The 25718-nt window shown below is 35.5% G+C and overlaps 2 protein-coding genes across 6 annotated transcripts in view; one reads left to right on the forward strand and one right to left on the reverse strand.

The window, feature by feature from the left end:
• Window positions 1-1461: 1461 nt before the first annotated feature.
• On the forward strand, window positions 1462-8562 carry RLIG1 (RNA 5'-phosphate and 3'-OH ligase 1). The gene is made up of 7 exons (XM_062584962.1): window positions 1462-1614; window positions 2954-3071; window positions 3714-3809; window positions 4222-4338; window positions 4717-4911; window positions 6362-6531; window positions 7570-8562. Exons 1-7 carry the CDS (start codon window positions 1525-1527, stop codon window positions 7756-7758), a joined length of 975 nt encoding a protein of 324 aa, XP_062440946.1. The 5' UTR covers window positions 1462-1524; the 3' UTR covers window positions 7759-8562.
• The window catches only part of CEP290 (centrosomal protein 290), a 53201-nt gene continuing 36045 nt past the window's right edge, over window positions 8563-25718 (reverse strand). The window contains exons 39-54 of one of the 5 annotated variants that reach the window (XM_062584913.1): window positions 25240-25356; window positions 23514-23659; window positions 21730-21885; window positions 21036-21159; window positions 19971-20504; window positions 18697-18828; window positions 18365-18451; window positions 16277-16441; window positions 15648-15770; window positions 15197-15369; window positions 12813-12954; window positions 12453-12524; window positions 11527-11600; window positions 11278-11381; window positions 9701-9807; window positions 8563-9373 (exon numbers count right to left, since the gene is read on the reverse strand). In XM_062584913.1, the coding sequence (XP_062440897.1) occupies window positions 9173-9373; window positions 9701-9807; window positions 11278-11381; window positions 11527-11600; window positions 12453-12524; window positions 12813-12954; window positions 15197-15369; window positions 15648-15770; window positions 16277-16441; window positions 18365-18451; window positions 18697-18828; window positions 19971-20504; window positions 21036-21159; window positions 21730-21885; window positions 23514-23659; window positions 25240-25356 (2457 nt within the window). In that variant the 3' untranslated portion in view covers window positions 8563-9172. Of the gene's footprint in view, window positions 9374-9700; window positions 9808-11277; window positions 11382-11526; window positions 11601-12452; window positions 12525-12812; window positions 12955-13014; window positions 13146-14833; window positions 14928-15196; window positions 15370-15647; window positions 15771-16276; window positions 16442-18364; window positions 18452-18696; window positions 18829-19970; window positions 20505-21035; window positions 21160-21729; window positions 21886-23513; window positions 23660-25239; window positions 25357-25718 lie in introns of those variants that run through there. The other 4 variants (XM_062584920.1, XM_062584930.1, XM_062584949.1 and 1 more) reach the window with 4 other exon arrangements.

Consider the following 25718-nt stretch of genomic DNA (forward strand, 5'->3'; position numbering starts at 1 on the left):
GTGTTTTAATTCAGATCCTAGGCTGCCTTTGACCAAAATATACGTAGAGGTGAAAATACACTTTTAATCCTGGAAAATGGTAAGGCACATTGTTAATTTGTAACACTGAGTAGCATCACTGACTTCAGAATAAACACTTCAGAGCAGGCTGGATCGAATTCTCTGATTTTAGAAGCAAAACATAGAAGCAGGAGCAGAAAAAGAGCAGCTAACTCACTCAATAAGGATGCCATAGTTTAAAGAGTAGTAAAGGTGCAGGAGATGTAGAGAACTACACAGTAGGATTTGTAGATAAAAGGCAAAAAAGGACTCAAGATTCATACTAACATCAGCAAGCGTGTGACCGAGGCATTTCCTGCCCCCCAAAATGGATGGACTTATTGCCAGGGTGTACTCAGAGTACTACTGCTGATCTGCCAGCGACAAGGTGACCGCACGGGGACAAATGCTGCTATAAAACTGGCTTGACAGCGACTACACCCCAGCTAGCGGAGGAACTTTATACTATATATGAGGAACTTTAAACAACTGGAATCCTCTCAGTTTCTATACGGAGATTATTAACCTGAGTACCAACAGATGCCCCACAGACTAGCATTACAAGGGAAAATACTGGGATGCCTGATGACTGCAACTTTCTCACTAAGGTCATTTATAAAGGATGGACTTTACCTTAGTACACAAGGAAATTGCCTTCTGGGGTCGAGTCTGGTATTCCTCGTGAGGGCTTTAAATACAGAAACGATGTGAAAAGGCTCCAAGAGAGTTGTGTGAGCCCCACATCTGACTTCAGCGCGCAGGAGAAAGAAAACGAGGGAATATTAAGGTGATGAACAACGGATTACCAGCAGGCAGAAATGAGTACAAGCGAGAAAATATTAACGTTGCCAAAGCCTATTGAAGCTACTTGTAGCTATGTGGCTACACCTAAATGAGCCATAGAAGAGGGCATGGCCGGGAAGCATTAATTCAGACGTTGCAATACAAACGCAGCGAGCTCCAGTACCAAAGCCGGGGGGGGGGCGGATTTGGCCCGACGGAGGTAAAATCGGGCACAGAGGGTGCCCGATAGTCTGTCACGCCTGGTGACAGACTATCCATGCCCAAGATCCAGCTACGGAGCGGCCTGCAAATATGAAAATGAAATAACAGAAAATGAACAGCGTGGGGAAAGGCCGCGTAGGGCATCGGGGAGAGACGGGCAGCAGCGACCAACGCGCAGCAGCGACCAACGCGCAGCGGCGCCAACGGCCGCCGTGGCCAACGGCCGCCGCCCGCGCGGCCTCCGGCCCCTGCCGGCGGGGGCGGCGCTGCCCGCCATGGCGGCCCGGCCCGGCCCCGCTCCGCTCCGCAGGCGCCGCGGCGGCGGCCGGGCGCGGAGGCGGGGAGCGGCGGCGGCGCCACCCTCCTGCCTGACGGAGGCGGCAGCCTGTCGCTCCCGCCGCCGCCGCCGCCGCCGCCGGCCGCCGTGGCGGGGCGCAGGCGCGGCGTGGCCCTCGGCTGGGCTGGGAGCGCGGTGCGGCCATGAGCCGCAAGGGTTCGGTGCAGCAGAAGGTGCCATGTCTGTTCGTGACCGAGGTGAAGGAGGAGCCTTCGGCCAAGCGGGAGCGACAGGTGGCCGGCGCGGCTCCGGGGCCCGAGCGGGACGGCGGGCAGGGCCGGGCCGGGCCGGGCCGGGCCGGGCCTCCCTGGCGGCAGGGGCCAGGTCTGGTCCCCGGGCGGTGCAGGGGGGAAGGAGGGGACGCGCGGGCTCTGCCCGGCTGCGCTCCCTGCCCACGGAGCGCGTCCCGGCGCTGAGCCGGGCTTTGCCGCGCGCGCTCACGGAGCGTGGGGAGCGGCAGAGGCCGCGTGACCGGCCTCGCTGCGTGAAATCCTCCTGCGTGGAACCTCGCCGGGAGCAACAAGCGTCCTTCTTTATAACCCCCACCCTCACCTCCCTTTCTTTTAGGGACCGACTTCCTGGCTGCTAGGGGTGAAACCAACGCTGGGTGCTGGGAAAACCAAGAAAAATGTTTTTTTTCCTACCCTGAAAATACTATCTTCATCTATATGCTATGAGATCTGATTGCTAAAATGTAAGATGGCTATGTAATGTAAAGCAAAGCAGGAAGACAGTTCTCATTTCTATGGATGGTGTTCAGAGGTTGTTACAAGAGAAGGGCATTTCTCCTGTGTTGCCAGCAGGAGAAAAAGACTGATTGGAAGAGCTTATAATTCAGAATTCATTAGGGAGAGAAGGATGAATGATTATTATACAGAAAAATATTTTAACCTAAACACAAATGATAACATGTTTTCATTGAAACCCTATTAAAATCTTATTGAAGTCCTATTAAAACTAAGTCGTATACCTCACAGAAATTTGAAATAGTTACAGATTCCCAGATCACTTATTCATTTCCTCTTTTAAGGAGAAAAACACTTAGTTGACAACACTGACATTAAATATTTGATATTGGGATGCATCCCACGTTGCATCCCACTGATCTATGTATTGCGCTAACTTTTTTTTTTTTAAGCATTAACACTAACATGTATTGCACAACTGCTACAGACTTTCAACTCCAAACTAAAAGTTGGGAGCAAATAGTCATGAAATACATGATGAATTTCAATTGCCATAGTAGTGCAGGAAGTCAAATTAAAAAATTTTTACATGTTGGACTGGAACCCTTCTCATTGTAGGCACTATTTAAAGTGGAATGGCAAGGTCATCTAAATATTAGTCAAGAATGGAGAAGGGGAAATAGTTTGCAAGTAGACGGCCTTTGTTTTTTTTTTGCCTTAGGGCGTTTTCCAAACAAACGTTTTGAAGAAATAATGGTGTATTTAGGTAGTACTAGGAATTTAAATGTATAGTACTGACTTTGTAAAGGCCAACTGTAACAAGCAAGAATCCATGATTACAAGGCTTATCAATGATTAGGATTTAAAATACCTGTCTTCTTTTCAGCCATTTAAAGTTTTGGCAACTGAAACTATAAATCGAAAGGCGTTAGATGCGGATATATACAATGCAATTCCTACTGAAAAGGTGGATGGAACCTGCTGTTATGTAACTACTTACAAAGGTAATATGGAAGATGCATATGCTTATTTTTCATGTTGTCTGGTAGCCTCATGTTTTGCTTCGTTTTCACCTTTATTTTATTTTTTCCTGGATTACAGCAGTTGGGAAATTCAACTTTTTAATTAAAACAGCTTGACTATAAAGTTATAGTTACTGTAAGTGCAATTTTGTAGATATGTACAAAGTTGTTACGGATTTTAGTCAACTGCATACATGGAGTTTAAAATTACTTGCAAAGCAAGGCACTGGGCTATTCCAGTTCAACATTTTCAATCATTAAACCTTTCTTGTACACTAGAATTTATATAACAGATGTTTAATTTCCTTGCGGAGGATTAAAAGAAGAGAGGGAGGTTTGAAAGAAATTAGAATACTATGATTCATTGCATCATTGAGGTAGTCTGTTCTTGCCTTTGCCCAGAATTGTAAGAAAACTTAGTATTAAGGTAGGTGAGATTCTACAAATAGATTTTAGATTTATATGCAATAATTAATATATTAATTCAAATAGTATCTTCTGATAGTAAATTTTCTCCAATGACAGAAGAAAATTGATATTTTACTTTTCATATAGTCAGTTTCAGTACTATGTAGAGTAGTGTTACCTAAGTAACTGCTGGTTTTGTTCCTCTGGGATCTCTAGGGCAGCCATACCTATGGGCCAGATTGGATAGAAAACCCAACAAACAAGCTGAAAAAAGGTTTAAACGATTCTTGTATTCATTAGAAGATTGCAAAGGTTAGTGAAGATCTCTTTCCTGCTTTGGTAATGTAGGTATTTCAGTTGTTAAACATTTCTGATCTAATATTGAAAATGTCAGTGATCCTACTGCCTAATTTAATGTCGTTCTTAACGTTACTTCTCTTGCTCTAGTTTAACTGTAATGTTGGCAATTTATGCAGTTATTTCTGAATCTGAGTTAGTTTTGAATTTTTAAACTTCTCAAAGGTTTTAATGCTACTTTAAACCATCCTAATTCTAGACTGCCAGAATATGCCAAGCATTGGTGCTTGTACAAAGTAACTGGGACTGTTACCTTTACAAAAAAGTTTAGATCACATTATGGTATTTTAATACATTGAAATAGGATCAAAATGTAAAATTGGCTAACCGTTTGCCAAAAAACTAAATGTCACATTTATGTATTCAGAATTTGTTTGGAATATTGAAGAGGATTTCAAGTCTGTTCCAGATTGCTGGATTCCAGCAAAGGAAATACAGTTCGCTAATGGGAATCCTTTGCCTGATGAAAATGGACATATGCCAGGTATGTTTGGTATAGCACAATTAAAATGGAAAAAAGAATGTTTTGAAGTGAATGAGAATTAGTTCTTGAGTTACATGTAGTAGTAACATATTTGGCAAACAGTAACTGAGTATCATTTGTTCACTTTTCAGTAAGCTTTTGTTTTGATACAGTGAAAATAATTACCTATGACAATTAACTGTACAGTCTTAGAAAAAACTTCAGCTGAAATCATAGTTATCATTTTTAAGTTCCTTTGACCTTTTTCAGAGATACAGCAGAGTTTTTCCTGTTGCTCTTTCAGTTTATAATTAAAATAACTGATTTTTAATGCATGTACTAATAAGCATTTGATAAATTTATACATTTACTTTGGTAAAATACAATGTTTTCTCATAGGGTGGGTGCCTGTGGAGAAAAATAGTAAACAGTATTGCTGGCACTCATCTGTTATAAACTACGATGCTGAAATAGCACTGGTACTGAAGCACCATGCTGACCCTGGGCTTCTGGAAATCAGTCCAGTGCCATTATCAGACCTTTTAGAACAAACACTGGAGCTTATTGGAACTAATATTAATGCAAATCCATATGGTAAGTATGATTTGTTGTTGAATACTTTTGTCTTGAGTAATATTTTTGATTGAAGAATATAGGATTTTGTCTAACAAAAAAAGGTGTATGTTCTAAGCTAGTAATGCAACCTCTTTAAAGGAGAGAAAGGAGTAGCTGAAGGAGTGCTCACAGGATGGCACCTAAAATACCCTTAGAAAGCTGAGTAGTCATGAGTCTATTCATGCCTGTTACACCTCTTGTGTGTTCTTTGGGAGTTACTATAGAGATGCTTTGCTTTAGTCCTTCAGCAAAGAGGAGTGGTGTTATTCTTGCAAAGAACAGTATAAGCTTCTATATAAAGATAGCCTTCTTTATACAAAAGTGCAAGGTAAACCTCAGTTTTGCATGTGTGTAGCTAGAGAAAAACACTCATGCCATACTTGAAACTGGTTTCTCAGCTGTATTGACATAGAGCTGTATCTGGTATCTGACAGGGAAAAGAGCTATACTGTTGAAGAAGTAAGCTTTCTCAGTAATTAAGACACGGTTTGAACTAATGTTTATTGTACTTTCCAGACCTCTTAATGATACGCAGTTCATTTTTAATGAGAATTTCCCAGAAAAGAATTCTGATCAGGAAAGTTTTATTAAATATTACCTTTTTTTTTAATTATCTTTTAATTATCTTTTGGTGTTTTCTTTTGGCCTTTTTTTCTTATTGCTTCCTTGATGCTATTTCATCTATTAAAATATAAAGTTTTATGCAGCCATTGTTTTTTGAATCCCTGGAGTTAGTCATGAGCTGCAGATGTTTTTAATTATGAAATATTACAAATACTGTTCAAGGAAACATAGCTTAAGCTACATTGTGGTTATGACTTCTCTGTTTAAAAGACATATAACAAAAAATAATTAGGTTTGTGCATAAGTGAGTTTTTACTTCTGAACTTCGCTGTTAGGATAATGTGCAAGGATGGAAAGGAAAAATGGTAGTATCCGGTCTAAGCATTTTCTTAGAAATTGAAGGAACTGCAACAAAAAAATTTGCTAACTTTGTTTTTAGAAGACGACTAGCATCAGTCAGCCATGAGGCAATATATTTGTTAGCGGCCTATCTTAAGTATTAATTGGTATTCATAAGAAAATATACACTAGGTTTTCAGAAACTAAGATGTTTGTCTGTGGCCCGTGATCTGAAGCAAAAAGAATTTAGCTAGTGGCTTTTGGTTGATGTGGTGAGCATGAGGATAAAATAGACAACTGTATAATCCCTCTGTTTATATATTTTATATAGATTTAAAATGTTACATGAGAAGACCACAGCTACATTTAATACTTAGATATCTAGGCAGCGCAAACTGCCATATTTAACAGAAATCTACCCTTATAGAGTGCTTTTAATATAGCTGTAGTAGCAGAAGCAAGGAAAATCTTAGCTCAAATTGTTATACATGACTAGCAGGAAGGCTTTTTGTTTCTTTTAACATAGGATTAGGAAGCAAGAAACAGCCTGTACATCTTCTTGTACCACATGGAGCATTTGAAATAAAGAATCCACCTGCTTTGAAACAAAATGATATATTGTCCTGGTTTGAAGGCTGCAGTGAGGGTAAAGTTGAAGGAATTGTCTGGCACTGCAACGACGGGTGTTTAATCAAGGTAAACATAGATGGACATGGAGAAATCAGCTTGAAAGTCCCCAACAGAAAACTCTTTTAAAAACCAACTCAGTAAATGTTGTTTTAAAAAAAATTTTTTTACATATATTAAAACAATATCTACCACTACTTATGTTTAGGTGAAAAAATTACTCCTAGGTATCTTGAGACAGAAGAATTAGGATGTGACAACCTCAATTAATTTTCTTATCTCAGTGTTTTCAAAAAGTCTATTTGTGTATAAATGCTATGATGATGTTCTTAATGTAAAGTGTTGATGTCCAGTCATATTCAGAAAGCAAATGAACAATGGCCTGCTGGATCCAGTTTTCCAGAGTACCTATCTTTCAAGGTAAAGCTCTGGTATTCTAGCACCTATTAAAGTTTTGTTTTGTAGTGGGAATATGGAGATACACTACAAGCTGCTCGTGTTTTGCTTTAGCAAATTGCAATCTGTAATTTTTAAGACTTAAGCTAGTTTTAATAATAGTTAATGAAAAATACTAGTGCTGAATCAGAAAGTGCTATAATAATTTATATTAGCTGGTTGTGTCTTACCATTTACCTTTGCTTTGTTTTCCAAATTCTTTACTATAGTATACATTCTCCTAGGAAATTGGGTGACAGCAGAATTAGTCAAGCCATTGAACGGTGATCACTACAATGAAAAGATACTCATTTTTTTTCATTATCTACATTATGCTAATAGTTTAAAGTAATTGAGAACATAAAAAGGTTATATTGCATGTTTGTGTAGGATTCACTCAACATTTTAAAACTTCTTTTAACTTCTTATAAAACAAGTATTGTTAATAAGAATGTGATCTTTGATTAATTGGCAAGTTTAATGTCATTTCTGAAGCTGAGGAGGACACCTGGTTTCTAGTTTGCCTTTTGTGATTCTTTGTTAATCATTAAAATGATGGCTAACACTAATGGATAATAAGTAACCTAATGCAAGGGATCCTAGAGTCATACCGTTCCCTACTGTTAGGTTACTACATTGCAATCTAAACTGATCTTATTTCTTTTATTTTAGCTCCATCGCCATCATCTTGGTTTACGCTGGCCAATTGCAGAGACATACCTGAATTCTCAGCCTGTTGTCATTTCTTTTAATAGAACTAAATATGACTGTGACTTTGAACCAAAGAGTTTGTTTCACTATTTTTCAAAGCTTGATGGTCAAAGATTTGATGGACTTAAAGATATCAAGTTTGATGCCTGAAGTATTTTTCTGCCTTTTAAGTTCATTGCCATACGTGCTGCATTACTCTTATTTTTGTTTATCACAGAGACTTCTTAACAAAGCATCTTGTTGCTTAGGTAATAGGCTAGCTAGCCTATCTCATTAGTCATTTATGCAAAACTATCTCACAAAAAGAAATGTGACATTCACAGCAGACAGATCTAGCTTTCAGCATGCTTAATACACAGTTTTGAAAAATCTTTAGCTTTTGAACCTATTTCTTGAAACTGTTACAGTTAAGTGCAAGAAGTATGTTCTCTAACGCTGGCTGGTCCTAGTAGCTTATTTAATGAATACAGTCAACTGTAAAGGTTTCATAGGTTGCATTTCTTTAAATATATTTAGAACACTGTTACATTTAGAATTCAGATATAGGATCTAGGTGTTTCTCAGTGAAAGGCAGCTTTCAGTTGGGACCAGAATTAGGTCTGAAATGTGATAATTTAAGTTGCAAAGTTTTTTTCTTGGGTGAATACTTTTCACTGTATTATTTAACTGATGAACTGCAGCATTATGTTGGTACTTGAAAGCTTACTCAAGCTATACCTTGCACGTATTTCTGCTATTTTGGGACAAAAAAAGAAAAAAAGAAAAAAGGAAAAAGAAATCAGTGTAAACAGTAGAAAGTATACTAATTTTATTTTGAAGTCATTTGTAACTAGAGGCATGACCTGACCTAAAAATATTCCTTTTATGACTGCATCTAAATTAGGAAACTGTTTATCAAGGGCAACATGTTAAGTATTTGCAAAAGATGGCAAATAATAAAAGTGAGTATACACAGCGGTTTCAGTGGGCTTTATTTTTGTCTGTATTATGAAAGTATACATCCAGCTATACAAAAAAACTAAAAAAAATTATGAAGCAACTGTACATTTATCTACAAAAATACAGTTAGTTTGGCTGAAACACTACACACGTATTTTCACAGCTTCATTCTTGGATTTTATGAAATAGAGGTAGAAAATAACCAATGAAATAAGAACAGAGACAACCAGCACAGTAACCGTGAGTCCACAGGCACGATATCTACTGCTAGCATCTAGCAAGAACAAATTACGTACTTTTATTGATCTGAAACTTAGCACACTTGGCTTGTTTCAAGAGCATATGAACTTTTAAGTTGAATGGAATCCTTGGACTTCTGGTAACAGTGTATCCTCAGAATTACTGTTCTTCATTAAAGCATAAACAAGGTGGGGGAAGTAAGACTGGTTTTGTTTCGACTAGTAGAGATAAATATGACTGATCACATTAATCCAGTTATGCAGTCTTAGGTATGTGCCAAACTATTGCAACCTTAATAGACTTCTATGATACCAGGATGAAAACAGATAAATTCTGGGCAATTACATACTATTCATTATTTATTTCTGCACTGATATGGAGATTATTAAACATGAGCCTCATCACCAGAAACATTGGCTGAAATATCCACATGAATACCAAAATCCTCAGAAAGCTGTTTTAATCTTTCCTCCAAGATAATATTTTTTTTCACTTCTTCATTGTAGTTATATTTCAGGTCCTCAATTTCTTCAAAAAAGGAAGGGTCAAAGTTGTCTAGTTCTTTTCTCAGCTTTTTTATTTCTTCCTATTAAAAAGAATAAAGTAGTACTACCTTAAAACATAAATTTCACATACCTCTATCTAGAACTTAGGAAATAGCAACAAAGCTACTACTGAAATCTATTTTTTTCCTTAATAGGCTAAGGGATTAGAATGGGAATGTTGTCACTCTACAAACAGAAAAATCTACCCAGTAACAGCAAATTCATAAAGTACAAAGTAGGCTTCATAAATGACAGCTGATTTCTAGGTCTTATGTTTCACTATTAGTTTAGGTATTAAACAGATATTTCTAGTTGCTCATAATTTTACTCGTTATCTTGCATAGGATGGCATGATCCTTACAACTCACCTTTAATTGCTGATTTTCCAGATCGGAGGCTCTCAGTTGTGTCTGGAGATCAGCTACTTCTGTCATTAGTTTGTCATTTTTATTCTTATCTACAATTTCATTATCTCCTACAAAAATGATAATTAAAGAAATGTAAGATAATGGAATTTTGTTAAAACAACTCAGCATCTCCCACAAGCTGAGACAGTTAATGTGCAAGCCTGGTTTTGAACAACCACCACCACCACAACAGGCTCAGGTAATCTAGGGTTCTCTTTAGTTCCTGTTGTCTAAACAAGACAAGTCTAAATCCTATGACTGAATGTAGTACTGGCCTCTGAATCAGTGGTCAGCCTGTTAGAGCACTTCTTAGAAATGAGGCATGCTTTTTTTTCTGAATTAAAGGCATGAGATTTGGATATAGTGTAGTTTAAGTTACTTCTTGTTATTTCAGTTGTGATACTTTTTCTGCTAATGGCAACATGCTGCTCTATGGAGCTCTCCAAGGCCTCCCATATTTGCTTGCTCTCCTTTCCATAGGGATATCAAAGCTTTATGCATCCTTTCAATAGAACTAATGCCTGCTAAGTCTTTAACTGTTTCTAGAGCTAGTATCTGACAACAGACTTAAAGATTAGTTTACCTTCAGGACCCGTTCACATGTCCTTTTCTGTTACTTTCTTTCATTTAGAAAAAGCACAGCAAAATCATTCTTCCTTCTTTTTTGCTTTCCTGCTGATTTCTACCAATGTTTTAGGGCAACAGTCTCACTTTTTTACTGAGTTGGGCACTTACAGTGCCAACTTAAAACCAGGTAGGGAGTAGAAAAAAACCTTACCTATCACAGATAAAAATGTCTCTTTTTCTAGAGTCAAAAGCTAACTTTAGAATATTAAAAATGAAAATACTAATTAGACCATAGTATATTTTTCTACTTTACATGATTCTGCAGGTACTACTCACATCACTTCTGGGAGAGTCTCCTTTAAAGGAGCTTGGCAGTGTAGCATACGAAATGCCCAGAGCTTTGCCTTTAGTTCCTATTAACAGAATTTTTGCTCATGTTTATTGCTACATGATTACAAAGTGTACAGTATACTAGACTGTGAATTCCAGGGCTCATGAACTAGAGCAAACCATGATTTTGAATTTCTTGTGTGGCTCAAAATCCCTAACAGGTGATACCTGTAAGTCACTTATTCTCTGGGAGCTTAGAACCCATGGCAAGAGCAATAGGCAAGAGAGTTGTAATAAATGACTGAAATTTTAAAAGCAGCCTGAGATTTTGAAGTAAATGGTACCATGAAAATGTGCATCCTTTCAGAAAGAAGAATCTTAAAAAAAATTCAGCTTCTCATTCAAAATATATAAAAAACTTCCACAACCGAGCAATAATAAGATTTTTATAAAGAAATGTTTGTAAGTACTTAAAAAATATCCAAGACCTTATTCTCCTGCAAATTATGCTATTTTGGCATTAACATAGTTCAAATAATACTTCTGTATATTTATTTTCATCTTGCACATGTATTAAGCAAAAAGGGTCTTAGGCCCAAAACACAGTAAGAATCTTTATTTTAGGTGTTGAAATTGATTACCAGCTGCAGCGCCTTCAGTTGTATTTGTGTCTATTTGTAGCTTGTAAACTTCCACCTGGTGAGCTAGTTCTGCCTTCTCTTTCTCCAACTGATTATTAGTTAATCTGTAATATAAAGTAATTTTAGAATAATTTTATAACATAACTTTTTAATATAAAATATATAACTAAAAACTAGTGTAATGGCTGTTTTCTCATCATTCTAATTTCATGTACATTGGCTCAGGACTTTTTTTTTAAACTACATTACCTTAAAAGTTGAAGTTCTTTGGTGAGGCCTTCCTCTGTCCTAGCACCTTCACAGAAATGTTTGAGAAGCTCAATCTTAAAAGAAAAAGTAAGAAACTCTTACTTTGAAAATTTTATCTACAGATACTACAGTTCAGATGGAGTTTTTAAATTCTATTTAGTATAAATTGATAAAATAAATTGGGAAAAAACTGTATAACTAAGTATTAGATTTATTGCAGAAAAAAAAATCAAACTGACAGTTTCTATAAAGCTTTCTAATTATCTACAATCCTCTTAAAGATAGTATAGATAAATGCTGCATATTTCATGAAGGGTGGACAGAAAATAATCAAAAACTAGATTTACAAAGATACATAGGTAAAAAAAAAAAAAAAGACATAATTTATAGATATGCTTAAGGAAGTGATATACCTCAATCATTTAGTTGCTTTAAAAATCCTACTGACATACTTATTTGCATACCTAGGTGTCTAAATTGCCTTATAAATATGATACTAGAAGTCTGCTGTTTTGTGATACAAAAACAAATGAGTTAATGAACTATAAATGGCCTGCAGCCATCAATTAAGGATATCCCTAACCAGAGCAGGTATTAGATTCTGCATGTGCCTTCCAATAGAAGATGAAGGAGCGAAAAGCTTAAATGGTTTAAATATGAGACTATGTATGGCTTTTGAATGCAAAGATATCTTAATTTATGACCTCTCATAAGGCTACTTTTGGTAACAGACTTTTGTTCTATTACTACCCAAAATGGTAGGGATTTGTCTTTATTTAACAGTCTTTATTTTTTTTTGAAATGGAGTTAACCTTGAACGCATCCTTCCTCAGTATTTGAGGCACAAAAGAAACTGGAAAGCGTGTTGCTCAAGAGTGGTAACACATACATAAAGGTCAAAGTTTAAAAAGATGTATCAAAGGTACCTGATTTTGCAATTCATCAACTCCATGCGATTTTAAGATTTTAAGACCGATTGAAGCATCTGCACCTACAAGCTTTGATATGATCAATGAAACAATAATAATGAAAAAAAACCTATAGAAAACATCTCATTTTCCCTTATGACTTCAAGTCAAGAATATATATTGACAATATGTAGTAAACATCATGAATAATATGAGGCTTTAAATATGCAGATGTACAATTATGGCAACTAAGAATGAAAAAAAAAAAAACCCTATAAAACATTCATTAGAGGAAAAAAAGTACCAATACAGGCATTACAAAGAAATTAATTAATACTAGGTAATCTATTATCAGCATTCTGGCTAGGTTTTACTCACTTGTTCTTTTAAATCTTGTAAGTTTTTATCAGCATTGTGTTCACGTTCTGTTGCCTCTTGAAGCAGCTGTTTAAGGTTAGTAATGCTTTGATCTTTTCTAGCAATATCAGTTTCCAATTCCTTCATCTTAGTTTCATGCATTCTAATAATAGGAATATTTTAGGAAAAGAAAAAGATTAGAGCAAAATCTAACCTTTTATAGAAACAGAGACTTACAGAGACTTGTAGAATCACACAAATGTTGGTTAGAAGGCACCTCTGGAGGTTATTTAGTCTAATCTCCAATCTGAAGCATGTTTTCAGATAGCTATACACTCTCCAACATCTTCCTACCTGCAAAAGAACCTTCCCAAGTATCACTCAGATTGACACTTCTGTCTACCCTATCAAGGACACTATTACCCCATAAATGCTTTGGAGGGTGTGCTGATGAGGTGGATTAGGTGTTAAGGCATCCGAATAAATTTCCCTAGGTTAGTAATGTCTCAATGTTACTCACTTTCTTTAAAATCACATTTAACTCAAACTATGTTAAAGTAAATGCAAATAGAAGTTTTTGTACTATTTCAACTATTGTGAGTAAGTAAGTGCATATATAATCTCACATGCATCAATTAAGTAGAACCAAAAACAGGTGTTTTTAAAATAGGTGAAGAACTGAAAAACTGTATTCAAATTGCTAAACAACTGCTAAGGACCTGCCTTCTTCACTGGATATTGCTGTCCTCCTTCTGTAGCTGGCAGCAGTCTTTTCTCCCTTCCTTGCACTGACTATGGCTGTCATCTGACCTTATATAAAGGCATTTTAACTCACTGAATAACTGGGGAAGGTGATGATGGAAAAAAATGCCTTTCTAAAGGCTCAGTGAAGTGAAATGGCTCAGCACCATGTCAGAGAAGCATCAGAACTTCTACAGGAGACTGCAAGACTGGAATTGGGCAAAATCATGGACATCAGATTAAAGTTCCATAGTCACCTCACCTAAGATGAAATCAGAGAAATCTCTCATGTCCAGCAGATTTTCTGTCACAAGGTTGCTGTCAGAGGTTCTGTTTTTGCACATTCCAACTTTGTGCAACATGACAGCTCTTGCAGCTTATTTCCCCTTGAGGTCATCCAGGAATCCTGGCAGAAGTGCATCTGCCTGTCCAGTCCCAAGAAAACTTACTTTCTTCCAGTGTTATGTAGGAGACAGACTGATTATTTTGCTTAACAGCATAAACATTCTTTCAGTTCCGTGTCCCTCTGTTAGATAAGCCAGCACAAGAGGTTTTTTAACTTCCCATTGCTTTTTGGACTGGCAATGGTTTTGGGGTGACTGTTCCCCAAAATATTTCTAAAAACAGAACACAGAGCACAGTACTAAACAGCTTGGTTCCAGTAAAAAAAAATTTTTTTTTAAAAAAAGAAAAAAGGTGACTGAAGTTGTTTGCGCTCTAGAGTCAAGATTTCCAGCCTGTATAAATAAGTAGTCATAAACAAGACATTTGAACTAATTGCAGAAGTACAAAGGAAAAAATATTGCATGCCTAAGTAGCAATGGAGAAACTGGTGTCACAGAATTCTTCTCTTCAGGTTGTTCCACACTCAGTGATGATACCAAAATTTTAGAACAAGAGATAACTGATTGGTGCAGAGTTGTAAGAGTCCACTATTATTACCAAAAAATAAAAATAAAAAAAATAAAATCGAAGTATGAGAAAGTACTGATTCCCACACTACTTTTTAAGTATTAGAAAATACGATCTAATGCTAGTATCTTCACTCCCTTCTACAGATAACAGAATCAACTGGCTAACTGCAATTAACTTTCAGGGCCTCCAGAGAGCATATAAGGATTTTTGGCTATGTCTGAATGTTCCAAGGAGGACAGAAATCCTAGTGTGCTTCCTAACTCAAACTCTGCATGTTCACATGGCCATAACTGGGTACAAACACTGGAAAAGTGGAACTAGGTTGCTGATGTCTAGTATTTTTTCAGATTGGCATCTTTGTGGTAAGGTACTGAAATACTCACTTTTTATTCTTGACAAAAATACAGACATTATTCCAAAAGCACACTCTCAATATATTTAAGCAGTGAGGGACCAGCTATTCAGAAGTCTGCAGCTGATCTGAAGAAAGGAAAAAAAGTAACTGGCTTGACTACAGAACCAGCTAACAAGGCCAATGCTTAAGGAAGCTAGATCCCTGCTGGATTCACATCAGATACCTGTATGCTGATTATATATAGTAAAATATTCTTCAGAGATTAAAGTAAGAGTGATATAAAATAGCTTCAAAAGAGGACAGCATTATTAAAGTGAGTCTAATTTGTTTGCTAATATTTAAAGATGAATGAAATCTTTGTGTTTATCTTACCTACTTCATTCTTAATCCCTACCTTCTTGTAACAAATGATTTCCAGCTTTTGCTGTCAGCTCCATCAAGTTGAGGGTCTCTGCTCTCAGCCAGATTTAGCCTCTTAATAGTTTCCTCCAGCTGCATAGTTAACTTCTCATTTAATACCTCCAAGTTACTCTTTGCTATTCGTAGTTTTTCTCCAGCATCAGCTTCCTATTGTTAAATAAAAATGGGAAGTTAAACGAAATACATAATGTCATAGGTAGAACTGGATTATCTAAATTGATGGAGTCAGTGCTGATTTAGAGTACAAACAGTATATCCCAGATCACTAGCACTACATCTTCAAAGTCCTGTCTTGGTCTATTACTCGGAGGACTCCTCTCCATATAAAAAAATGTGCCAATTCCACATCAACCACTTGGAAAAAATAAGATACTTACCATAACTAGTAATTAATTCAAACAGACAGTTGCATATAATGATCATACCTTTTTCAGCTCTTTACGTAGCCTCTCATTTTCAGTAATGGCTTTTTCCATGCCTTTGGTTTTAGATTCATAACGCACACTCAGGTGGTCCCCCAGATGATGTTTCATTTTTTCCACTTCAGACTAAATATCAAAGTGTGTTAAAACAGTTCATTTATATTGCTTAGTAGAAAGTATCATGTTTGCATTTTTAAAGCATAGCACAGTTGCTGTGCACATTTAAATATGTGATGAAATGTTATGTTAAATGTATCCTGCACGTGTTCAAAGATATTTTATGCTATCAGTGCTTTCTCTTAAACAATTGTTCATTTTATTTCCATCATACAGTTTGAACATTCAGCTATAAAAGTTATTTCTAAAATCACTGTCCTCACATTAAAATAAAACTTCTAGAAAGTTTTCCAGGAGGTGTATTATTACCATAACATCTAGTATACCATTACATAAATTATGCAGTATGTTATGCCAAAATGAAGCTTTGCTTTTGTGTTCTACAAGCTTCGTACCTGGTATTTTAAAAACAATTTTGTGCCAATCAATGTCAACAACAGGCTTGCTGTTCAATTCTTCTACTAACCTGCATATAAACTGCTATCTACATATAGTTACTAAAGATAAATGAGTACCTTTAGCCTCTCATTTTCCTGTTCAAGACTGAGTAACTTCTCATTAGAAACCACGCCTTGAGCTTTTTTCAGGTCTTCATTTTCTCTCTGGACTCTCTCCACAACCTTTTTCATCAAACCAATTGTTTTTTCCAATTCAGGGACTGTCTTTCCACTTCTACCAAACTATAGGGGGGAAAAAATGGAAAAATAAAAAAGTATAATGAAGTAAACACTAAGTTAGTGTTTTGACATACTCCAATCTTATTTTGTGATTTTTTTTCCCCATTGCCTTATATTCATAATATAGTTACTACATTTAGGTGTTGTGACTTGAATCCTGAAGTTTCTTGCCTACTTAGCTCCCAAAAACGTCTAGCAGCATATTCATCCCAAAAGTCATCATATTCCTTCAATTTCATCACAGTCCTTCAATTTCTTGTGTTACATAAGCAAGCTGCAGTTTAGTCTCAAAATTTGCTGTATGTTTTGGACTAAAATGAAACACTAAGAAAATAAATTACATTTTTTTTTTTTAGTTTGGTTTTCTTGTAGAGCAGTTCCCTGATCCAGCTGACCCTAAAACTGCTTGAATGCTAATACTGGTTGAGGCAAAGGAAAGTAATGAATGTCTGGGAGTTTGAAGGAGAAACATATACCTGTACTGGATTTAAGTAGAATTGCAGGTTAAAGCATGAATTAATTATCTTCTCTTTTATTTCCTTATAATAATTGCATATTATTTCCTGTGCAGAGGGATTACAGAACATCCAGTTCTGACTGAAAAATATTTGATCCATTATTATTGCACGAAATGTAAAGATGAAAAAAAGCTTGTATTTTCTCTATTTTTCTTCTTCCACTGTGTTCATTTAGGAGATAGAAAAACTGTTAGAGAAAGTTCAAATGCATTTATTTTCCTCCTCATCTTTATGGGAATTATTTTCCTCAGTAATTATGATTTAAAGATGATGCTGTTTTCCATTCTGCGGCCTTCAAAGTAACTCCTTTTCCTTCTACAGAGGTAGGGACCAGAGTATAGAACCTTTTACTACCTGGAGGCCTATAAAACCTAGATAGTGATAAAGTTTTGGAAGTGAAAATGACTTTATTTTCATCTTAAAATTCTTCATTCAAAATCTAAAAATCTTCATTTTTTTAAAAAGCACTGGAGGGCTTGCGGGGTTTGTGATGGTACATAACAGAGTTAAAGAAAAGCTTTTATCAGATCTTGGTGATCAGATCTTCCACCTGAAAACAGTGGAAGATTCAGAATTCACCGCCTCTCCAGGGCCTTTGAAGGAAGCAGTTTTATAAACTGAATTGCCTTATCCAAAAATGACCACTGCATAAGTAGGCAGATACACAAACAATCTGTGCAGCATATGAGAAAAAGAATGTAAAATATACTTCAGTAGAATCTTGAAGATAGTCTAAATCAAGTAATTTTTCTCAAGAAGCAGAACTCATTCTCCTTGTATAGTGAAAGAGCCACTAAAGCTCTTAAGAAAAGCTTTTAAGTTTGCTTCCTTTAAATATCACACAAATAGTTTGAAAAGTCATTAAAGAGAGAGATAGCACTGCTGAAACATTTTTTCCTGTAACTTTTGAAACACCAACCACTTTACTAATGTAGCTAAGAGTAACTGAAGTAAAATTTAACCTTCATCTTACACAGAAAAACAAACAAAAACTTCACCATCAGGAAGTTGCACTTTATAACATCTGCATCAAATCAAAATTCTACCCTTTAAATCATAAAGCTGTAACTACATTAATATGCATTAACATAAATAAATGAATATAACTTTCATTCCTAAGGCTGTAATTCCTATTTTTGGAACAAATGTGTTTCTAGAGGTAACTTTTACTTCATATGACAAAATAAGGCCATGAACCTGCAAATATTTAATAATGTAGCTTTATTCTTTTGAATGATCCTATTAGCTGAAATCTTCATTGTTGTATTACAGCACTATGCAAAAAAATAGACAAGTAAGAACAATTCATGACTGCTTTTGGTTGATTCCAAACAGTTTTAATCAAATAGTTATTTATCATATTTCAGTTTCCTATAATTGTGATGAATAATACAGTTAAAATACTCACCCCTCTAACACTGCCCAGCTTACGCTCAACTTCTGCCCTTTCTTTTTTGAGAAGTTCACACATTTCTTTTAAGTCACTCACTTGATCCTAAAAAGATTAAAGTAATAAGCAACATATTTAGATTTTAAACTGAGGTAAAGAATGATAAAATTACAGGTTTACCCTGAAAATAGAAAGCAATTTCCAATTGCAATGACATTTTTCATCGTTTCTATCAACAATTCAATTTCCATATCCCGTGTAAACCATGAAAAACTTACAGTATGTACAGAAAAGGCAGTACATTTCTTTTTAAGCAACCCCTTAATTTTTTTTCACTACAGAGATATTACCTTTAGTCTTGGCAAATCTTTTTTGGCCTGCTCTAGCTGGAATCTTAGCTCAATATTTTCAGAAGATAGTCTCAAATTTTCCTTTAGAACCTCTTGTTCTCTTCGATATTGATCTGATCCTATTCCTGATGTCTTGAAAAAGGAAAAAAAGTAAATTGTTATTTAATGTAAGATATTATTCATTTTACCAGCTGTAGCTGGTAAAGAGCAACAGAGAATTAGTAATTTTCTGTTTTACACAGAAAAAAAAATATCAAAACGTTCACAGAACAGGACCAAAGTTGTATCATCAGTTTTGATCTAATCTGTTCCAACTTTAACCTACTTCTTAAATTAAACTTGCTGTATCTTTAAAGGAAATTTCAAATCCAGGAAAAATTTGTTAAACCAGAATTAACTCTCAAGTTAACTCAAATTACCTATAAATAAATCTCAAAGTCTAAAGGACAAAAAAAGGTACAGAGTGTAGTTAGCTGTGACACAGTACCTGGGAACAGCATCTTAACTGCATTTTAAGTACACATTCTGAATATGTTTATTCAGAATAAAAAATTCATAAATTCAAAGATTAATCACAGAGCAAATGAAAAGCAGTGTATAAGTTTAGTTCTTAGACAGAGTTAGCCCTTACATTTTTAAGTTTTTAACCCAAGGAAGCTAGTAATTTGTATTACATAAAGGGTGTTCTGCATGCCGTATATTACCAATTCCAATAATAAGTTCAGTTGTTGCCCCTTACCAGTAAAGGGCAGACCTTTTCAAAGATGATAATTAACAGTTTTCATTTATATAATTAACCATGTAATTCACAGCTAATAACCACAGGAATAAAATATGTGCTTCAGTAAAGCGTATTTTGTATAGTAAGTTTAAACGATACCGCATCACCAGACCCTTAAAGAGTAAAGGGCATCAATTAGCTGCATGTATCATTATGATTATTTTTCAAATTTCTGGAGAAAAAAATTGAGAACTCACAATAGCTTACTTTTAAGCTGACGTGCACGTATATCATGGAACTGTAAGATTTGTTTTGTGGACCACTTAGTGATTATATCAATATCCCTGCAGACCACACTTTGGGAAGCAACCACATTATTAAAATCAAACTATTTTAATTCTACATCATTTATACTGAAAAATACTAGAGAACTACTACAATATCAAACCTGGGATTTTTCACAAAGTTCTCAGGTTGGTTCAACTCCCTGCGTACCAGTTGGTTAAATTTCATGTTTACACTCAGCAGTGTGTTTATGCACTTCATTATTCACCTTTGTATTTTCTCCCTCATAGTCATTAGCTTGATTAGAAGATTCCCCTGAATCAGACTCATTGCAGCTCATTCTTTCAGTGTAAGACTCTTTTCTACTTTTCTTTTCATCAACATTTAATTGCTTGCATATTTCTTGCTTCCTGTCTTCTCCTTCACATTCCTCATTAATTTTTCCCTTTTCAGGTTGATTTATATTTTCTTCTTTATCACTGCAATTTTGTTCATCAGCTTCAGCTTTAGCTTTGCTTTCTGATCCTTCCCCAGAAATACCTAGGTCCTTGCATTTTTCACAGTCTTCAGATTGCTGTTCAGGAAACACTTCAGTGCCTGCACTTGCAGTAGCCTCATGGCCTTTATTAGCAATGTCTGCATCCTCATCTATTTCATTGCCATCGATAATACTAAGGTTAGTCTGATGTTTGATTTTATCCCTACTTGAAATAGGTTTCTTTTGAAGGTAATTCAAATACTTGCGTGCACTGATATTCATAGGAACAGACTTAGTCAGTTCAGTTTGTTCACATGGTGTACTCTGATTGAAGTTGAAGATAGAACAAGCATGAAAGAAAAGTAGAATACAGTAAAACGAAACAAGAGATAAAAAGAAACCTAGAACATACTGTTAAGTCTACTTCTTGAAGGTTTAAAATAACCTGATAATTCAATATTGTCAATATAATGAAACTTGTAAAAAAACAAGAGAATAATTAAAAAAAAAAATCTAATGCAACAGAAATCAAGCTCAGTATTTTTCCCCAACTCTGTATTCCAAATTCAAAATTAATACAGACGCTGCAAGTAGTTTCTCAGTTGCAGACTCACATATTTGAAAATACATGTACATTATTTCTCCAAATATGCTTATGATGTTGAGTACTTCAGCTTCTACCTGTAGAACACAGGAACTGGGATTTTTTTTACATTAAAATTTAAGTATTTCACATCCTGTTCTAGACTACTACTGCTGGAAACAAAATCAACCATATGATAAATAATAAATGTATAATAGTTTAGTTAAGTAGACATTATTCTTTCAGGTAATATCGCTACATTTTTAACTTACCGACGGTCTAGAATATGTTTCTCTTGAGCTTTGTCTCTGCAACGCATGAAGCTTTTCCTGAAGGTACTGATTTTTTAAATGTAATTCTTCTATAACAGAATCTCGTGGTATAGCTTGTTGTGTTCTAAATTCAAAAATGAATCAAGCAAAATCAAACAAGTGACTGTTAATGCACAGAAGTATCCATTAAAGTAAAACAAATACAGACTTCTGGATTGCTAAACTAGATATTGTACTATTACTTGGTTAGTTATGCTAAATCAATCTTACTATATACACTATTTCAACTAACTCCTGTGAAATCAGAGTATTTACTTTGGCAAAAGGAATTTCCTGTCTTGAGATGTGCAAAGTTTCTGTTACTGAGGTACATAACACACTCCCACTGATTAAGAATACATTCACTAACTGCAACTTCTGAATTCTAGTAACTAACTCAAAATTTTATTTATAATTTTACACAAAAGGAGCCAGATATTTTTCAGATTATTTAACCTTTGAAATAATAGACTAATTAATATTGCATATTCTCTAACACACAATTTTTCCCAAGCAGCTTGAAGCTTGCTGCTTACAGACTCAGGCTTTTGAAACTTAGTCAGTAGGAGGAGATAATTAGATCAACTGATACAGAAAACAGACAATCTCATCTAGGTTTTTCAGTTTTTATAGATTCTCTTGAAACACCTCTTACCTCATATGAGCAATTTTGTTTTCTAAATCTAGATTCTGTTTTCTTAGTTCTTCCAGTTCTTTTTCTGTCTCTGAGGCTCTTACTCCAACAACACGATCAACAGTAACACCAGTAGTTCTCAGTTTCTTCTGTAGAGTAATTTTCTCCTTTTCAGCCCTGCAACATCCAATAAATTTGCATTTAAAATTTTACTTACTAATTTGCTTTCTTTAAAAGAAAACATTTTCTATCTTAAAGAATCCGTGCTTGCAATTTATTTGCTCACTAAATTCTGCCCCCTGCCTTTTTTCTTGAAATAAGGTTACCTGACAGCCACATCTAAAAATAAAATAAAATAAAATAAAAAAAGAAATAAAGAACACTGAAAAAAAAATGAACATCAGGTAAATATCATGCACGTCATAAATCAGTTGTTAGTTTTGCTTACATTTTATGTGAAATTCATGAGAGGTTTGCTAATAATAAAAGCTGTTTGAAACGGTTTCAAACTGCAATCCAACAACATCAATAACCACCACTACCAACATTTTTGGATCTTGCATCAGAGAAAACCTGCCATTACTGTATTGAAATAAAGTTAACTTAACCCTGGAGGGTTTTTATTTTATTTTTTTTAATTGAAGATTTCTATCTCAGAAAGCTGCAAGTGTCAGTACTGCAGTAGCAAAACAACTAACGGTAGCACAGTATCCAGTCACAGTAATCTGATCAAATAATACAGTATCTCACAGTGGTGAGGAAAAAAAAAGCCTGTCTTCATCAAGCTATTACTCCTGGAATGGGAATAACAGAATGCTACATACAATAAACATAATAAAGAACTGAAATTAGTTTTATTCAAAACCCGTTTCTTCTATACAAGGCTGTCAACTTCTACATAAGACAAGTTACTAGTGGAGTAGCCATCTGCTTAAAAATAAACTCATCCTTTAAATTTTAATAGGAATGTCAAATTCTAGGCATCAATTTTATAAATGTAATAAACTTAAAATTAAAATATGGCCATCTGTATCCGTACTACGTGATACTTGATGGGAATGGTCTGTGTTGCAACTTTTGTATCCGTACCACCTGCTATTTGGTGAGAATAGTCTAGTACTGTAACTTTTTAGTGCCTAGAACAATACCGCTGTGTTAAGCGGGATACAAACAAGTAACTAACAAGGTCGTGGAAATCTGTGAGAAAGAACAGCGGTTGGTCACATATAGATTCTGTGGCTTCCAGCCACAGAATCACCATGAGAAGCAGTCAACATGAAGGTCAGAAGCTGAAGAGTAGTGAAATAGCGACCCCCAAAGTCAAATGTGGCCCCCGAAATAAGTCTGCACGCGTGCGCAGTATCATAGCCTGGTTATGCAACCAGGGCGGAGTTGGGCTAGACTCCCTGCGCTTGCTGGCCCCAGGTGCCGGGACTCCCGCCTACCGCAAGTAATCATAAATGTTTTCCGAAGGAGGGTGAGGCTGCTACACAACAGAGGACCATGTTGCCTCCTCGGGGATGCCCGAAAACATTGTGCCTACCGACTCTCCCTCTCACCATGCAGACAATCGGGACAAGCATTGAGGTGGTCCTTCTCAAGATTACCATCGGGTCGGTCTGTTTTTAAGTATCTACTAATAAACTGCTTGCTACTGAAGAGTGTTTGTGCGTGTGTGTGTGCGTGAGTGTGTGTTGGCTGGCCAAACCAGATGTTTGGCCCCCGGGAATCTAACTAGAACACCATCTTATTTGGATTTTCTTTATGCCATCATTTTGTAGCAAGAACTATTAAAATCAACTTACTTGGTATAAAGTTCCTTCACTGTATTGAACTGTTTGATTAAAGCATCTGTTTCTTTTTCCTTTTCTTTTAGTTTGTTCCTCATCCCTTCCATTCGGATTTGCCATTTTTTACCTTCTTCCCATCTAATTATTTCCTCTTTGGAGGTCTGTGAAATATATGAACAAAGTAAGTTTTTTTTTTAATTTTATTTTCATAGAGCAAAAGAAATAAACACATTAGAGAATCATGAATGATAAATTCCTCATTTCTAAATTTTAAACACTAAACCGTAACTAGGTAATGTAACTAGATAACTAGGTCAATAAATTACCTAGTTCACCCAGCTGGATACACCAGTTGCTACAGCATATTTAGGGTATAAAGGTGATATAGCTTAATGCTAGCAAGAAATTATTAATTAGTTTTTAATATTCATTTTACAAAACAGGAATTACACATTTATGAAATCAGAGATATTCATTCAGTATAACCTTTTACTTTGAATTACAGGTACGTAAAGAAGACAGATTAAACAAAAAAGTGTCTTCTATGCTAATTTACAGCAGATCCATCTTTTCTCCCACAGCTTACCAGGAATTTGTATGTCCCTGCTCCACAGTTGTACAATTGGCAATTTTAGTTATATTTTTCTATAAGAAATGGAAACTCTATTTACAGTTCAGTAATTATAAAATACAATATCCAATTAAAAATTGTATCTGTATGATCATAAACAGCTACTGAAATATCACAGCCAACGTTCCTGTGAGCAAAATGTGTGTGTGTGTGTGTACATATATATATTATACACACACACATACACTGGCTGTGATTTTTTTTATATATGTGTGTGTGTGTGTGCACGCATGTCTATATATGTATGTATGTGTGTATATATATACTTCTCCCTTCCCTCAATAATCTCTGCTTTCCTTTCTGTGTCCTCTGCAGTTACAGCTAGTAAGAAACAGAAAGAAAACAAGTTTTTGGGGGTGGGGGGAAGGGAAAAGCATCCCAGGTTTGAAAAGGGTATCTTAAGATAGACCATTACATATATAAAAGTCTCAAACTAAGAGGAAGTATAAGTTATATTTAATATCATAAATAGTGTTGAATGTTATTATATAAACATGCTATAAAATTCCAGTATACTTTATGATTACCATGACAAGCCACTAAACTGGTTACTGAAATAGCAAAGTAACAAAGTAAATGGGTAAACAAACACATCTCCGATGACTGAGACTCTCTTATAAGTGGAATCACTACTGTGAGGAATAATTACTTATACAGACATCATAATTTTTAGAATTCACACATTTACTGCGAAGTATTCACTTTTATCATTGCATTTATTTCTCAGATGCACATTTGACAGCACTTATGTAATAAGCACTTATGTAATAATACCTCTAAAATTTTATCAGTTTCCTAAAATTTCTAACGGCTCTTTAAATTTTCATTAAAATTTCTAATGGATTTCTAGTGAATTTTCTTCAAAATTTCTAATAGATTTCCCCCCCACCCCCCCATTAGATCAAAGAGGAAAGGAAACTATAATATACCAGTACTAAGTGCTAAGCAAGGGTAACAGAGTACAGGATACATGAATAAGCGACAGTTGTCAAACTGTTTGAATAAGGTGGAAGTTTTGTGGGGAGTTTTGGCAGTTTTGTTGTGTTTTTGAAGTAGGGAAAGTTGAACTACTCAGACTCAGGCTAATGTCTTTAAAGATTTAGCTCATACCTTCTCTTCTCTTACACTTTTTTTTTCTGTTTCTTCACACTTCTTCTCAAGTTCATTTTCCAACTTTTTAACTTTTTTCTGAAGTTCATCTATCAGATTTTGCTCATCAGTTTTGTTCTGAAAAAGTACAATTAACTTTCACAATCTTAGAAGTTTAATGACCACTACTTAAGCATTTCCTCTCCTCAAAAAATAAAGACATCAGTAATGTAAAGATGGACTATCTAAAGATAGTCAGTCCTAAATGGACTTTTAAAAATTAATTCTACCAGTTAGAATTAAAGTTTTGAAATATAACCTTACATTCTAAAGTAAACACAAATAATCAGCAAGTAGCTGAATTCAAGAAGAAAGTTTAGATAATTCTATTGTAAATCCTTTACTTTTATTCTAAAAGGGTAAATAAGGACATCCAGGAAGACCACAAAATTTGAGCTAGCCATTTTTCAAGGAAGCTTTAAAAGTGATAATTCAGCTCC

Source organism: Rhea pennata, chromosome 1 (assembly GCF_028389875.1).
Source record: "Rhea pennata isolate bPtePen1 chromosome 1, bPtePen1.pri, whole genome shotgun sequence".
In the NCBI taxonomy this organism is placed as follows: Eukaryota; Metazoa; Chordata; class Aves; order Rheiformes; family Rheidae; genus Rhea; species Rhea pennata.

Excerpts from the sequence above, each read along its gene's own strand:
- RLIG1 (XM_062584962.1), top strand. The coding sequence starts at position 1,525 with ATGAGCCGCAAGGGTTCGGTGCAGCAGAAGGTGCCATGTCTGTTCGTG. Across the intron at positions 3,810-4,221 it reads TTCATTAGAAGATTGCAAAG|AATTTGTTTGGAATATTGAA; the intron begins GTTAGTGAAGAT and ends TTATGTATTCAG. Across the intron at positions 4,912-6,361 it reads TATTAATGCAAATCCATATG|GATTAGGAAGCAAGAAACAG; the intron begins GTAAGTATGATT and ends CTTTTAACATAG.